The 16,638-nt window shown below is 40.2% G+C and overlaps 1 protein-coding gene across 10 annotated transcripts in view; it reads left to right on the top strand.

Moving 5' to 3' along the window:
• Nucleotides 1-16,638, top strand: part of OSBPL3 (oxysterol binding protein like 3) — a 177,785-nt gene that overhangs the window by 102,134 nt on the left and 59,013 nt on the right. For 8 of the 10 annotated variants that reach the window (XR_012010850.1, XM_072783734.1, XM_072783727.1 and 5 more), the window contains 8 exons: nucleotides 7,117-7,233; nucleotides 7,397-7,450; nucleotides 8,407-8,520; nucleotides 11,812-11,979; nucleotides 12,526-12,649; nucleotides 14,580-14,683; nucleotides 14,890-14,982; nucleotides 16,011-16,167. Coding sequence is in view for 9 of the 10 variants with exons in the window: in XM_072783727.1 (XP_072639828.1) it covers nucleotides 7,117-7,233; nucleotides 7,397-7,450; nucleotides 8,407-8,520; nucleotides 11,812-11,979; nucleotides 12,526-12,649; nucleotides 14,580-14,683; nucleotides 14,890-14,982; nucleotides 16,011-16,167 (931 nt within the window). In the remaining variant the exon portion in view is untranslated. The remainder of the gene's footprint in view (nucleotides 1-7,116; nucleotides 7,234-7,396; nucleotides 7,451-8,406; nucleotides 8,521-11,811; nucleotides 11,980-12,525; nucleotides 12,650-14,579; nucleotides 14,684-14,889; nucleotides 14,983-16,010; nucleotides 16,168-16,638) is intronic. The other 2 variants (XM_072783731.1, XM_072783735.1) reach the window with 1 other exon arrangement.

Below are 16,638 nucleotides of genomic sequence, written 5' to 3' on the forward strand. Positions count from 1 at the left end.
CACAGAGGCAGAGACACAGGCAGAGGGAGAAGCAGGCTCCATGCAGGGAGCCTGACATGGGACTCGATCCCGGGTCTCCAGGATTAGGCCTTGGGCTGAAGGCGGTACTAAACCACTGAGCCACCCGGGCTGCCCCTAACATCGGCATTTTGACAAGGCTCTTCAGTGATTGGTATGCATGGTACAGGTTGAGAAGCACTGTGTTAGTTCAAACACATCATCCCCCCAACTAATTTGTTCCTTTAAATTGCTCTTGCTGTCAGGCCTGCTGATGCTCAAAAATTTTAGTTGAGGAAGAAAACATTGGACAAGAAGTAACAATGACAACTCTCAGTGATTGAATATAAGTACAGAATTGATCTGGCATCAGTTAAAGCTGTCGTTATATTAACTGAGAATTATTTCCATATGTTCATAGTATAATCATAAAAGATAATATTGATAATCCCGAGGTTTTAGAAAATCAGAAATGGGCAGCCCGGGTGACTTAGCGGTTTAGAGCTGCCTTCCGTCTAGGGTGTGATCCTGGAGACCTGGGATCGAGTCCCATGTCGGGCTCCCTGCGTGGAGCCTGCTTCTCCCCCTGCCTGCATCTCTGCCTCTCTCTCTCTCTCTTTCTCTCTCTCTGTCTGTCTCTCTCTGTGTCTCTCATGAATAAATAAATAAAAATCTTAAAAAAAAAAAGAAAATCAGAAATGCTGGGGTGCCTGGGCAATGTAGTCAATTAAGCATCTGACTTTGGCTCTGGTCATGATCTCAGGGGTCCTGGGATCGAGCCCCAGTCTGGGCTCTGTGCTCAGCGGGGAGTCTGCTTGTCCCTCTGCCCCACCCCCTCACCCCATGCTCACACCCTTTCTCTCAAATAAATAAATAAACTCTTTAAAAAATATCAGAAATGCCTTTAAAATCATTAAAGACCTGTTAGATTATGCTCCATGTGATTTAATGCTGGGTGTTGTTGCTTCGTGAATTAAAAAAAAAAAACCTGATAAGCAATTCAAATAAATAATAAGAGCAACCCACTCCCTGGTCATGCCAGATAGGGGAAGTAAAACCAAAACTTCTTCCACAACACTCTTCAGCTGCAGGAAAAATGGAAGTTTTAGGTCATTTTCTATTTCTGACAACCCTGGAAGGACAGTGCTGAGAATCCAGCATTTGAAAGTTGCAGAGGAGACGTACACTGTGGAAACAGCTGTGCTGGGGGGTGCGGGGAAGGCTTTCAACTCGTGCACTCAGCAATATGGAAATGAACCGTGCCAGCTCATGAGCATGGATAAATGCTTAGTTGCCTTTCCAACCACAAAGCAGCTTTCTATATTTGGCACTCTTTTGACATTCAGTAAAACAGACTGAATTTAATGCCGGACGACAGTGCCAGACTGTCTTCAGTTAAAATGAAGCGAAAACCTTAAGAAGCCGCTTTCCCCAGACCCTGTCGCATTTCTTTCTCCATCTTATATGCGTGGTGAGTGGTTGGCCTGACCCCCTCAGGGCAGGACACCAGCCCAGCCTTGCTGGGCCAAGTCAGGAGGGCCTTGATCTTCCCCAGGGCCCCGAGTCCACCCTGTACTGTATCTTAGGACATTCAGCTCAAGGTGCGTGTCCTACTGCCCGGTCACCAGGTGTGTGGAACACAAACAGCTATTTCAGGACATCTGATCCCTTTAGCCAAGGGAAGCTGGTATCTTTGCTTTTTTTTCTGCCCCATTCCAGTACACAGGATTCAAATCCTTCACCCCGAGGACTCTGCTGAGCCTTTCTCACATCCCTTTGCTCCTCAGACTGGCCCATTCAGTGAATATTTTATTCAGGGCCCCCATGTCCCCAAGCAGTGAGATTACTGCAAAGAGGGACCCTGTCCCTGTTCTCCTGGAACCCAGGTTCTGGCTCAGAGAGAGACTCGTATGAGTGAGGTTTCTGTCAGTGCTGGTGAGGGAGAGAATTTGTGCCCCAAGGAGGTTTGGGGCAAATGAGAATTCTCAGGCTGAGAAGTAGATGGGGGCAGACATTCCAAATATAAAAAAGTGAATGAGCAAAGAATTGGCTGCATTAAATCGCTCAGGCTGACTTCCTGTCCTAGTTCAGTGGGATTACAGATAGGAAACACGGTAGCTCCGAGCAGGACCCCAGAACTTGCTGGTCTCTATCCATCGGATGGTGTATCCTAACTCCTTCAAATTGCTTCGAGATTTTGGCCACTGCTTGGCATTTACTCTGGTTCATAATTAGAATTTATATATTTAAATTATAGCAGAATATGCATTATATTATAATATGTAGAAGAATGATATATATATGATGTAGAAATAAAAAATATGCATTATACTATATGCATTATACTATAATATGTAGAAGAATGATATATATGATGTTGAAATAAAAAATATATATAGTTTATTGCTAAAAACTATATATATATGTATCTATATCTATCTATCTATCTATCTTATATATCTCATGTTGAAAAGATGGTCCCTATAACTGTTCTGAGTAGTAAACACCAAAGCCCTGGGAATGAAAGTGGAAAAAAAGTCATGAGTTAATTAAACACTAAGTTATCTGGTAATAGACAGTAATACTATTATATTCATAGGCGTATACGATTAATGTGGTTAGGTAATTTAGGAAAATTTCAAAAACTGAACTAAAATTTTGAAGGGTTTGCATGGGTAGAAAAGATTAAGAGAAGATTCTGGAAGGCTTGAACGACATAAATAAACCACAGAAGTGGAAATGCAGACAAGTATTATATTCATTTGTATATTGCATGGAGAGTAGGGCATAATGGGGCCCCATGAATGATTATGGAAGTGGAGAGTCTTGGGAAGCCAGGTTGGATGAGAGCTTGGGTCTGGATGGTGGCTGGGGAACAGAGAAGAAGGGACATAGAGGATAAACATTTTGAGGATGAAAGCAATAGGACTACTTATGAGAAATTAATTAATTAATTAGGCCCTTACAATTCTGAAGTGATTTCACTACACCATGAGGACATATCATTTCTTCTCATAGAATTTGTGTCAGGTTCTGCAGTGGTTCTTAATTCCACCAAAACAATATCCCTTATTGTGACAATATTTTAATGACCCCATTACTCTCCTCAAATGAAATTTGTTATTGACTTATTTGTACACATAATTCCGAAAATATCACCGTATACTTAACTGAAATACAAAGGAAAACTCAAAGAAAGTGGTTAATATTAAAATATTTATTTTACTGTGTAGAAGCCCACATATGATTATGCCAGAAGATATAATGATGTGGTCAGATATACCTATATATAAAATGTGACAGCTACTAATGCAGACCCACATAGGTGTGTTGTGCTACTAACTCAAATACCACAAGTGGCCTGGCCTTCAGTGACAATTCTCCAAAATGGTGGGTAATGCTTGTTAAAGTCCCAAACAGAAGGAAATGTAGTCTTCCCTCAGTTATCCAGTAGTTGCAATACCAAGAATTCAAAGTGTATAAAAACCATGCAGAAATAGTTTGGTATGGATGTGAAACAGAGTCAAATTCTGTGCTCAAGAAATTATAAACAGATTTCACCTACAAAAGAGTCCACTGGCACTTTGGAAAGTCACGTGGAAAGTGGGACAACTTCTTCATTGTCTAAGAGGCACTGTGGTACATTTACCATCTCTGGATCCCAACCATTAGATCAGAGATACTGTGAGAACTAAAAGTACCCCCACTATTTCACAGCCCCAGAGGGTAGGTACTGCCCCCACTGGGAACGCTGGCTCTCAGGTTTCAGCCAAGTGACTCAAGGACTGTGACAGACAAGGAAGTTGGATGGGGAGGATTTGGACGGCAAGCCCAGAAAAGGAGTTGGCTGCAGAGCTTCCTTCCTGAGTCAAGCAGAGTCTTCACTTTCTTAAATACTTCAAATCTGGCTTTTCCAACCTGGTAAGACTTTTAAGTTCTGAGCCCAGGTAGAAAATAAAGTGATGAAAAAAGACGATATTTTCTTTGGAATAAATGCAAACCCTTTCTGACTTATTTCCTTTAAATGCCAACAAATGCAATCTGATTCCCTGCCCTCCACATTGGCTCACTGGCAGGAATGTATTATGTCTTAAGAATTCAGGAGAGATCCAGTTCTAACGTGAATCCTTGAGACAATTTTTAAATTTAATTCTTGTTTTTCTTTAAACTACAGATATGATCTCATTCCATTTTTTTTTCAGTTTTGTAAAGTATGCAATTAACGTCTAATCCCTCTTGGCATTTGCATTCTGCACAATTGAATGTATTGAGCAGACATGCATGATTGTCTAGTATTATCACTGTGTGTTGCCTTCTGTTTGGGTGTCTTAAACAAATCGATAGGACTTGATCCCCTTAGAATACTTTCCAAAAGATTTTGAGCCATAGATTCCCATTTAACAATGATAACACACACATGCACCCTCTTTCACAAATATGAATGTAGTCTGTTTAGTTTGTAAATAGTTATTTGGCCCAAAGATTTTGGGAACATTTCAAATGCATGCTGATTTATAATATTCCAAGAACAAAAATCTGTTTGCAGTCTTATTCTAAGACCAAGTTTGTTTATTAGCCAACTAGATGTTATACTATTCACAGGACAGCAGGTTAGGCATTGTGAAGAAATCAGAAATGAACTAGACACTTTACATCCTCAAGGAGTCTGTCTGGTAGGGATGATAAAATCTCACATATAATATCATAAGTGGTGAACCATTGGAAAGGTAGATGGAATGCTGATGGAGTTTCTAGGGTGAAATAGTACTTTCCTTTGAAGAAGGCTTCCTAGAGGAGCTGGAACTTTTAACTTGACCTTAAAAATTCATTACAATTTTGACAGGGAGGACACTTTAGATTTTGAGGAATGGCTTTCTAAGCTGAAATACATGCGAACAGAAGTTGTGTGTGTGTGTGTGTGTGTGTGTGTGCACGTACGTGCACGTAGGCTTCTCATCACTTAATAATATGCATCCCCCATTTATTCTGGGTATGATTAAGTCACTTTGAATAATTGGTAATACTATAAAGAAATCTCATTTGACATTGCTGCCTTTCTGAAAAAGTCCTCCAAAGAAAGAGCTAAATATAAGCTTTGCTTTTTTCCATTGAAGAATTCCCTTTTACAACTCCAGACCCTGGGATACCACTACCACATTTCAAAAGTCTGGAATGTACGTTTAACTATATTCACAGTAAAGTGCAATTAGATAGAAGGCAGATCTGTCAGGATTGTCATAAAAAGAGTTCGGTTGCTAAAGTACAGAAGTGTTCTTGTTACCACGTGTTTCCCATGTGCTAAGCTTGAGGACAACACAGAAACTGAGCCAGACAGCATTCTGACAAGGTTCCATGCCTTGTCATTAGAGTATTTCCTGGGGCTTAAATCAAATTGCTTCTGCTTTCTGGTGCTGGTTCACACTTACTGTCCATCTCCCAGTTCTTTGGCCTCTACCTGTAACCCTCACCTATTGTCTGGAGATTTGACTAAGAGCAAGTTAAGTCAACATGAAATCTTGACCAAAAGGACACATTTGTTTCTTAGAGAGAGATTTGCACACTGTGTTCACTGCAGCTTTATTCACAGTAGCCAAGACAAGGAAGCGTCCTTCCTAAGCGTCCTAAGCGTCCATCAGTGGATGAATGGATAAAGAAAACGTGATACATACACAGAGGGGAATTTCATTCAGCCATAAAAAAAGACAGAAATCCCGCCTTTTGCAACAACATGGATAGACATTAAGGGTGTTATGCTAAGTGAAATAAATCAGAGAAAGACAAATACCGTATGTTGTCACTTATATGCAGAATCTGAAAAAGCTGAGCTCATGGAAAGAGTCTCCTGGGGATAGGAAGAGGTGGGAATGGCAAAATGCTTGTCAAATCATACAAACTACCAGCTAGAAGTAAGTTCTGGGGGAACTAATGCACAACATGGTGATTATATGCCATATTCTTGGAAAGTTGTTAAGAAAATAGATCTTAAGTTTTATCACTACACAAAAAAAGTGGTAATGATGGGGGTAGGGAAATAGAGGTTATCAAATCATCACATTGTATACCTTAAACTTACTTATGTCATATGCCAATAATATCTCAAAAAAGCTGGAGGAGGTGGGGAAGGACACGTTTGTCAAAACTAAATTATCCTGTGTTGGAAATGTTTCTCTCTAATCTGAATGGTAGTTACTAATGGTATAGATGTATAAATTCATCAGGGTGTACTTTTAAGATTTGTGCATTTCACATAAGTTAATCCATCAGTAAACTAAAAATCCATTATCTCAGCCACTAAAATAGATATTGCCAATTTTGGTCTATCTTGGGATAATTTCGCAATGATTTGTGCATTTTCAAGCACTAAAAAATAAATTTTCAGAATTTTTAGTGTTTTTCTTTAGTATTCCCTTTTAAATTCTTTTTCAATTGGTTGATACTACCCTAGATAGCCAACAACAGAAGATTAATTATAATAACAGTTTGTACCTCTTCAAAATTATGAACAGCTCAGTAAAGCAATAATTACTTCCACCCCCGCCAGAAGTTTTTGAAACAAAAGGAGGGTGTGGCAGGCAACATTTCTGGAAAAAGAGGATGAAAATTCTCATTTCAAAAGCATTTTTTTGATGCTTCAGTATTTCCAGTATTTAAATATGAAGAGATTAATTTGCAAATGAATCATTATTTTGACCAATTTGTTATGTTTACCAGTTTGCATTCAATATCCTACTTTTCAGCCACTTCTTAAGCCAGTTTTACCATATTATCACCTGGTATCTATAGCTTTTGGTTAAAATTCAAACTGAAGTCTAGTGGTGAGCTAACAGGGTATAGAACTTACAGTAAAGCTTTACCATTAGCCATGTTCAAGCACTAAGAGAAACATTCCCTTCAGGAGAGGGCTTTTGGAAAAATAAATCAAATTTGATGCCATTAAATTATAGCATTAAATCCATGATGTCCAGGACCTGTATGAAAATTAACTTTTAATAACTTCTCCCCCAAAAAACCAGCTAAATTCACCATCTTTGATGGATTTACCAATAGGATGAAGTGCTTCTGAATATTATTATTATTATTAAAGGTAGACATTTAGCATGATCTGTTTTATTGAAACAGGACAGCTGGGAAGTGGTGGAAGGGCTGAGAGGAGAGATGAGTTACACCCAGGAGCCACCCATCCAGAAAGGATTTTTGCTGAAAAAGAGGAAATGGCCCTTGAAAGGCTGGCACAAGGTAAGACACTGGCCTTGGCTTCACCTTTATTTGTCTCCACACTACCCCATTCAGTACATGGTTCTTAGGCACTTATATTTAATTTGAATTTGAAAATTGGGACCAACAGAAGGGTGCTTGTTTAAATGGAATGTCTTAGTGAATTCTACTTTCTTCCCTACAGAGATTTTTCTATCTGGACAAAGGGATTTTGAAATATGCCAAGAGCCAGACGGATGTAAGTCTTCTCATTAATCAACTATGTTATTAAAGAATTCTGAAGGGCTAATTGTTGTCAGCTCATGGATGAGGTTGTACACATTTGGAGACTGCATTTCTCTGAACTGGAAACCATAGGGAGTAATAATAGTTCTTTCACATGGGCGAGAGGTTCTGCTCTGGGTTCTGAGTTGGCTCAATTCACCCACCAAGTGAAGGTGGAGGGTTCTTCTAAACATCCTACCAGGGATCCAGGGGTCTGTGTGGGTCTTAGGGTTGGACTGAGGGGGTCCTATGGGTGGGAGAAAACATTTTCCCAGTGAGATAGCAGGAACAAAACATGGGACAGGTGTCACTTCACTATTACAGGGGCCAGGGGTTTTGGTGGAGAAGCCCCTTGATGAAGGGGAAACAGTTCCTGTTGTTAACACTAGGTAGACAGCTCACAGTGGCTGGAATGACTGTTACAACGACCCTGCCCCTTGTGTGGGTCCTCCTCTCACCCAGGACTACCCTCATCCTCTCTTGCTTCCCTTGACTCCTAGAGTGCTCATTTTGTAGGGCTGCATGTAGAAAACTTGGCATAATCCCCAACCCACAGTGACTTATCTTAGCTTCCTGCCCTTACTCTCCTTTTAAAGTCACTTCCACATGAATTTAGATACTAGAAACTAATTCTGTGGAAGGCAGTGCAGTTAACAGGTGATTTCATTGCTGTGGGAGTTGATCTGTGGGGCTTGCTCTCTTGCTTCCTCACTCACTGGCTGTGCGAACCACTTGGTACTTAACCCTCATAGGCTAAAACAGACAGTGCATGTACAGTACTTAATTCACACTAAGTGCTTGGTAAGTCGTAGTCGTTGTGTTTATATTGGTGGATGTTGAAGGGGAGGCTATAGGGGAGGAGCGTCAGGGATGTTACTACTGTTTTTAACACCATGAACCTCAAGTGGCCCTCTTCTCATGCCTCTGCAGATAGAGAGAGAGAAGCTGCATGGCTGCATTGATGTTGGGCTCTCGGTAATGTCTGTAAAGAAGTCATCAAAATGCATAGATCTGGATACGGAAGAGCACATTTACCATCTGAAGGTGAGCCTGCTTCCCAGGATCCATCTCCTGTGGCACGGTTTCTTTATATTGCAAAAGGGATTGTAAGTTAAAGAACTATTGGTGATGCTCTTTGAATATTTCAAAAGATCCAAGCAACATGTAGAAGATCTTTGTTATAAAAGCATTTCTAACAGATGCTATTAATATTTGGGTGGGATGGGTCTTCATTGTGCAGGACTGTCTCACACAACTGCTGAAGGCTTAGCATCCTTGCCCCCCATCCCTCCAACACACATACCTTGATTGTGCCAACAATCAGTAATAAAAAAATCTTCATGTCTCCAAATAACTCATTCCCCCAAACTGTACCACCTTTAGAGGAGAACCATTAACCATAGGTTAAAATTGTCTTCCTGAAATACAACATTTAATATTTAGTCTTACCGGGGCATCTGGGTGGCTCAGTGATTGAGCGTCTGCCTTCGGCTCAAGGTGTGATCTTGGGGTCCCGAGATCAAGTCCCACATTGGGCCCTCTGCACGGAGCCTGCTTCTCCCTCTGCCTGTGTCTCTGCTTCTCTCTGTGTATTTCTCATGAATACGTAAATAAAATCTTGGAAAAAAAATTAATCTTACCACTTCAGGGATTCCATTAAAATTCTCATACTACAGTGAATGTCAAGAACTTTCCTCCTTAAGTATGGGCCTCCAATTTGTACCTCTGAAAGTGGTTTAACTAACCCCTTCTGCCCTCTCCCTGCTGGTGGCATAGATGGTTAAGAGCATGATATAAGAGCTTCAGAGGTCCCGATCTGTTTTAAATTTTTGCCTGGCTACTTACTAGCTATGGGCTTTTGGCAAATTTTTTTAATCCCCCAAAGTCTCCGTTTTCTCACTACCCTTCCCCAGAATGAAAATTATAGTGCCCATGTTGTAAGGCAGCCTGTAAAAAACTTGGCATAATGCCCAGCCTGCTGTAAGCTCAATAGTTTAGTATTTGTGTGTAATTATTAGGTGGTACTCAAATGTGAGGAATTAATTGAGAGGATGTTAAGATTCTTTTCTTACTTAGACAAATTACTTGGAAAATTAAGAATGGAGGCTGGGGGTTGGGAAAACAAAACCATGAGATGATGAGCTCCGTGTCTTAAGATGCCCCAAAGCACATATATGGTGCTTACATAAATAACATAACAAATACGTGTGCTTGATTGATTGCACAAAATAGTCAAATCCATACTGTTTCCTGGCCTAAGCTCAGAGTAAAGCAGTGTTTCTCACCCTCAACACTATTGACACAGGGTGCTGGAAAATTCTCTGCTGTGGGGCCTGTCCTGTGCATTATAGGATGTTGAGGATCATCCCTGGCCTCTACCCGCTAGATATTGATAACAAGCCCCCTTCAGTTATAATAGCCAAAAAAAAAAAAAAAAAAAAAAAACATGTCTCCCATTGCCAAATGTCCCTTGGCTGAGAATGACCAAAAAAAAAAAAAAAAAAAAGGAAAAAAAAGAAAGACCCCCCCCCCCCCGCCCCCTTGTTTTAAAGGTCAGTCTCCTTTAGAATAGTTTCAATTGTGTCTCTATGTACTTCCAATGATGCTTAATTCTGTTTTGACATGATCAGGAAATAATAGGTTCTTGTTCATCCACTACTCCAGTTAACAGAATAAAAGTAATTATTAATTCCTAATCTTTAAAGAACCAGGGGGTGCAGCAGCTAGTAAGGATTCGTTGTTAGAATAACATTGGATACTAATATCATGAGAAACACAGTTTAATATTTCTCTGTGTTGATTTACTTTGTTCTGTTCATGTTTCTTGTTCCTTTGTTTGAATGTCAGCTGTGAATGTTAGTGTGGGTATGTGTGGTTATCTGAGGGTCCTTGTTGATAGCCTCTGAGTCAGGCAGTTTTTAAATGGTGGCCATCCAGTCCCATCATCTTATTTTATAGATGAGGAATCAGGGAGGGCAGCTGAGAGGTTAAGTGGCTGTCCACCTATGGTCCTATAACTACTTGTGGGGTTGGAACAGAAGGCTGGACAGTTATTTAATAAAGTGCTTTTATTCCTCTACCTCATTTAACCAATAAAAAAATGGGTCAAGATGAATACTCTGGGCACCAATTTCTAAGGGCTTCTGAGAACAGATCAGTGCAAAGGGTGATGTAAGATTCCTGTAAAATCCCTGCTATAACTGCATCTGGAAAGGAAATACATTTCGAGGATATAATTTAGGGGAAGATAAATAGGTATAAGTCTGTTTGTATTGCTTTTTCCTGTATATTATATATTCAGTAGCACCTGGAAGTGTTTTAAGTCCTGCATGTACTTCTAATCAACACAACAAACCTAAGAGCCGACCTTACATTTCCTAAATTTCCTGACATCCTTGCTCTCAGCAGTGGCAGTAATAAAGATTTAACAGATTGACCTGGAGTTTTCTTCTTAGAAGGTAACCTACCATGCATCCTTTTGGGTGATTTTAAGTTGCCACTTCATGAGTCTGTTCTAATATGTGGGTATCTATTGTTTTTCACTTTAAAAATATTAATACACCTTTGCACACACAAAACATTGACTATTAAGAAATATCTAGTGTATAGGTGCTTGTTATAGTCTTTCTAGTACTTTTATAAACATTTGAAATACTTTATAATAAAAGTTGCTAGTTATAAATATTATTCTTCGTGGAAAGTAGACATTGATACTCATTTATGGAGAGAGTGGCTAAATGTTTGTGTAGGTGTGTTTGAAAAATCTTGGAAATCACCAATAATAGTTTTTCACATTTTTTCTCTATTTCCAAGTGCAGGAGAAATATGTTTTAAAATAGACTTCACATTCCTCAGCAATGTGTTCTTTGTCAGAGAAGATTAACAAGGTTAAATATTTTGGGAAGAATTTACGAATTTGTTCCAGTTCAGAGAAGATTAATCTGAAAAATCTGAATTATAAAAGAGTTTAAAAAGAAACATGGTGCTAATATTTTCAGTAAGAATAGGAAAGGTGGGGACAAGTGAATGTGGAAATGCTTTGAGACAGATAAATAGGAGTTCTAGTTCATTGTTTAATGGTTTGCTTTCTTAATAACAGCATGACAATTGGACCCTTTCATGGAGAGGCCAAATGAAGTTTACAAAGACCATTTTTATTCCCCATTTCTTCCTCAAACTTGTTCCCATAGACCACCTAAGTATAAACTAAGTCAATAAACCTATCTCTACATTTCTACGTGTGCCAACATGTAAAGAGAAGGTGTCTCAATTTGATGAAGAATTGCTCCTTTCATTGAGTGATGCTCTTGTTTCCCTCTTTTTACTATAATTTAGGTCAAGTCAGAAGAAATCTTTGATGAGTGGGTCTCCAAACTCCGCCACCACAGAATGTATCGTCAGAATGAAATCGCCATGTTTCCACACGAGGTTAATCACTACTTCCCAGGATCCACTGTCACAGACTCTGCACCTGGGGTCTTGGACTCCATTTCAAGTAGGAAGGTAAGAGTTTGCCAATAATTAAAAGAAGGGAGTGGCTTGTGCAGGGGAGTCCCAACTGGGGGGCTTGTGGGGAGGAATGTGTTGGCCTTGCTGGTCAGAACCAGGGCCAGAGGAGTATCTGTTATCACTGGGACAGTAACTGAAAAACAGCACATAAGGAAGAGTTTAATAGGGCCGAATGCTCCAGCTCTTCCTTGACCATTTTGACTTTGGTTTTCTTATTTGATTGCAAAATGCAGGATGTATCTTTATAGCCATGCAGGATTGCAAGATTTCTCAACATTTATATCATTATTTTGGCATGATTAGCATTTGACCAAAGAAGAAATTCAGGAGAGCAGCCCCAGGTATGAGAGCATGGTATGACCAGGCTGAGGTGACAGCCAGAGCTTCAGGTCTCTAGTGGAGTGCTTTGTAGGAGCTTCTTCCCCATGACAAGCAGATGGCTTCCATTAGCAACTAGCTCACTTTGTTGTCCTTTACCCTAAAGTGTTCCCACTGGGCTCTGTTTTCATTTATAACATGCTTTTGTCATCTGTGGAACAGCGTAGCAGTATATCAAAGCAGAACTCGATTCAAACTGGAAGCAATTTATCATTTTCTTGTGGTGGTGAGACACGAGTTCCATTATGGTTACAGTCTTCAGAGGACATGGAAAAATGCTCAAAAGGTAAAGTGACTTGAAACTTCTGCTTCTTTCTGTCATGGCTCTGAAATTGTGCTTGTTGAGTATTTACACCTCAGGTGAATTTCCCCATCACTGGTCTACATTTCCCTCCAGAGTTTGCTTCTGAGTTTGCACTGGTGATGAACAAATGACATTCTCCTTGCAGAGCTTTACGTCTTCACCTGGGTGTGCATGCAGACAGGTTTCTTTTCATATTCTTTAAGTACCCAGGTGCGATTTCCATGAGGACCTGCTAAATCAGTCTCCCTGGGTGGTCTCTGCACATCTCTCTGTTTTTTGTTTTTTGTTTGTGTGTGTGTGTGTGTGTGTGTGTGTGTGTGTGTGTTCTTGAAGTGCCAAAACTGACTCTAGTATATATCCAAAATTGGGAGTCATTGCTGAAGGTGAGTGGGTGAATCAAATGGAGATCCCCACGAAATAGGAGTTCTCTACTCTGGTTGCACACTATAATCACCAAGAGTTTTTATTTTTTTGTTTTTTTTTATAATAAATTTATTTTTTATTGTTGTTCAATTTGCCAACTTACAGAATAACACCCAGTGCCCATCAAAAGAGCTTTTAAAAGGCAAGAATACCCACTCTCCACAAGAAGTTCGTTAAATTGGTCTGCACTTGGGTCCTGGCATCACTGATTTTCTAATTTCTCAAATGATTCTGATAAGGAATCAGGATTAAGAACACTTCTATCAGGAAGCTCAGTGTTCTCAACCCTAATTAGCTAAGAACCACCCAGGGAACTATAAAACAAAACAAGTCACCAGTGGGATTGGGGATGTTCTGATTTAATTATCTCATGATGGGACTTGGACATATGGAATTTTAAAAATTTCCCCAGTTGAGCTATGATTGAGAACTACTATGAGAGAAAGATGCCAGGCATTGGCCTTGAAAAGTACATTTTCTCCTGTTGAATTCAGATACTATCACACCTGGGGCCATAGAGGTTTTGCCCTCCCAGTAAATGTCACTCAATGAAGCTCCTGAGTGAACTTCACTGAGTGACATTTTGGCACAGCTAGTCCTTGAAGTGCCATCTGTAGACCAGCAGCATTGGCCTGGCCTCCAAACTTATTTAAAATGCAAATTCTCAGGTAGACTGGATCAGAAATTGTGGGTGGATCTCAATGATCTGTGGTTTAACAAGTTCTCCAGTTGATTCTGATGATGCCAAAGTTTGAGAGCCATTTGGGTCTTGATTTCTCAGTGGAAATAACCATTATCATCCAGTGAACATCAAATTAAGAACTATCTTTTGAGTTAGCAACCAAGAACTGGTGTGAAAACACTTAGGTGCTCTCAGGTCAATGTGCAGATGATCATCAAAGTCATCTTGATGGGTGGGTCTCAAGGACCCAAGGTGGGTCCCCGATTGACAGTTCCCCTTAGAGACCAGTACAACCTTCATTTTTGTTTCATTTACTTGCCTGGAGTCCTGATACACAGATGACGAAACCCTATTATTACAATATTAGAAATAATGATAATGATGATAGCTGATTTATTGAGTGCTTACAGTGTGCCAGCATTCTAAAAGCATGCCACATATGTCAACTCACGACTGGCTCATGAAGGCAAGTGTTTAATTATCTCCCCTTCCCAGATGAGGAAACTGAAGACAGAGAAGTTATGTAATTCGCCCAAGATTCAGAGTTCAGGAAGTGTTCAAACCGAGGCAGTCTTGCCTCGGATTCTCCAAATCTGTGTCCTTAACCATGGCAGTTTACTGCCTCTTCTGTAAAAAATGAAATAAAATTTCATCTTTATAAAGATATAAATTGAAGAGTATAGCTAAATTTAAAAAGTAGCTGGCAAATAAAAATAAAAATAAATAAAAAGTAGCAGGCCCTGGTGTAGGGAAACCTGGATGCCAAGGTAAGGGCTTATGAATCTTCCTTTTGCCTGTCTTGCACAGACCTGGCACACTGTCATGCCTACCTGGTGGAAATGAGCCAGCTCCTACAGAATATGGATGTTCTGCATCGGACATATTCGGCGCCGGCTATCAATGCCATCCAGGTCAGCCAGGTCCCTCTTCTGTTTGCATTCTGGCATTTTTCTGCTTTCCTTTCTGCTCCCCAGCCTCGCCACTAACAGTGGGACGTTGTCCGGTCAGTTGCTTCAGCCAAACTCAAGGGGATGGAGGTGGTCACTTTGCTGTGTGGTTTTCTCTGTGGTCTGGTGGACCTTACTTTCTATGCTCTCTTTCCTGTTTTGAAACAAAGGGTGGAGCTTTTGAAAGTCCCAAAAAGGAAAAAAGATCACACAGGAGGTGGCGGTCCAGAGCTATTGGCAAAGATGCTAAAGGAATGCTACAGGTAACCATTGCTTCCCCTGCTCTCTGTGTCTCGTGCTGGGGGCTGCTTGGACTCTGATAGGATTTTCCGTGGCTGTTCTTGCAAATACCCTGTGCAGAGAGAAATTCAATCACTTCGATTTTCTGCATGCTACAATAAGCATGTAATGGAATTGGGTAAGGGAAAAATGACACCAGGTGGGAGGGAGTACAGCCATTTCCAGGACTTCGGTTTCCCTTCTTTCATGCAGAGCCTGCCCGCCCTCTTCCCACCTGCATGTGTGCTCTGACCCACCTCTTCTGCTGCCAGTCAGTGGATTCACCATCCCTTGGAACCTACTGGCTGGAGTCTCTGGAAATGCGACATCGTGCAGACTTTCTTTTGCCTCTTGCCTCCAACCTCCCAAACCCCCATCAGGGCTTCACTGTGTTACGCTAGCCGCCGACTTCCCCAGTGCATAGCTAAGCCAGAGGCCAAGATTTGCAGCTCGGTCATTGCATATTACATTGGGACATTGTTAGGGTCAAATAAATCAGAAACGTAATGGCTAAGTCATCTGTTCTACTCTCATAGACTCTGTTCAAAGCACTTTATGGTTTGGACATAAGTACTTTCAAAGTAAAGGGTGATTTGTGTACAAGCCCATGAGAAGTTAGTTTTGTAGAAGCACCAGATGCAAATTAAGAAAACATTTTAAACCTACCCACTGTTAACAACCCAGATACTGGATGATTATTGCCAGGAAGAAGGAATTGAGTATAAAGGAGAAAGAGCCTGGCAGCTTTTGCTGTCATTTGCAACCTAGAGCTTTGATGCTTCTATCATTTCCAGAAGAAATGTGATTTCTCACCCATTTTTATTTTGCAAGAAGCCAGAGCAGGTTGCTGGAGAAAGTGTTTTCCTGGGTTTTCATTTATTTTCTTTGAACTTATCACCCAGTAGAAAGATTTACCTATAAAATGTTCTCCTACAGCTTTCTAATCTTAGTAACAAGATAGTCTAAGCAACCTACATCTGAAAAGAAATGTCTCCCTTTGGTGTCACTTCAGGTCCCTAAACCTTTCTCGGGCCCAATAAGACTTCATTCCTCCAACCCTAATTTGTCAACATTAGATTTTGGAGAAGAGAAAAATTATTCTGATGGCTCTGAAACCTCGTCAGAGTTTTCTAAAATGCAAGAAGACCTGTGTCATATTGCACATAAAGGTAAGTGAATATTCTTTGTTCTTGATATGTTTGATGAAACTGTCAGATGCATGTCTGGGTGTGGGATGTCCTTGGAGAGGGGATCTTGGTTGGTTTGTTTTCTGCTCTATTAGAGAAATAGAAATCAATCTATTAATTGATTTGGGTCAATCTAATTTTTATTTTATTTCCCTGGTAGTAGGGAGTATATTAACACAAAGTTTCTTTTTTAAGCCCTTAGGGGAGATAGTGAGAGCATTAGGTATTCTTTAAAAGCTGAGGAACTCACATGCTGCTGGTGGGAGTATAAATTGGTGCTTTTTTTGAAAGCAGTATGACATTATGTTTTGAGTTTTAAAAAAAAATCTGCTTATCCAGCAATTCCACTTTGAAAAATTCACTTGTAGAAATTAATTTAAAACTTATCTGAATAAAGAGATCTATTGTAGCATTGTTTATCATATCCAAAATTAGATGTTCAACATCATTAGC

Source organism: Canis lupus, chromosome 18 (assembly GCF_048164855.1).
Source record: "Canis lupus baileyi chromosome 18, mCanLup2.hap1, whole genome shotgun sequence".
NCBI classification, from domain to species: domain Eukaryota; kingdom Metazoa; phylum Chordata; class Mammalia; order Carnivora; family Canidae; genus Canis; species Canis lupus.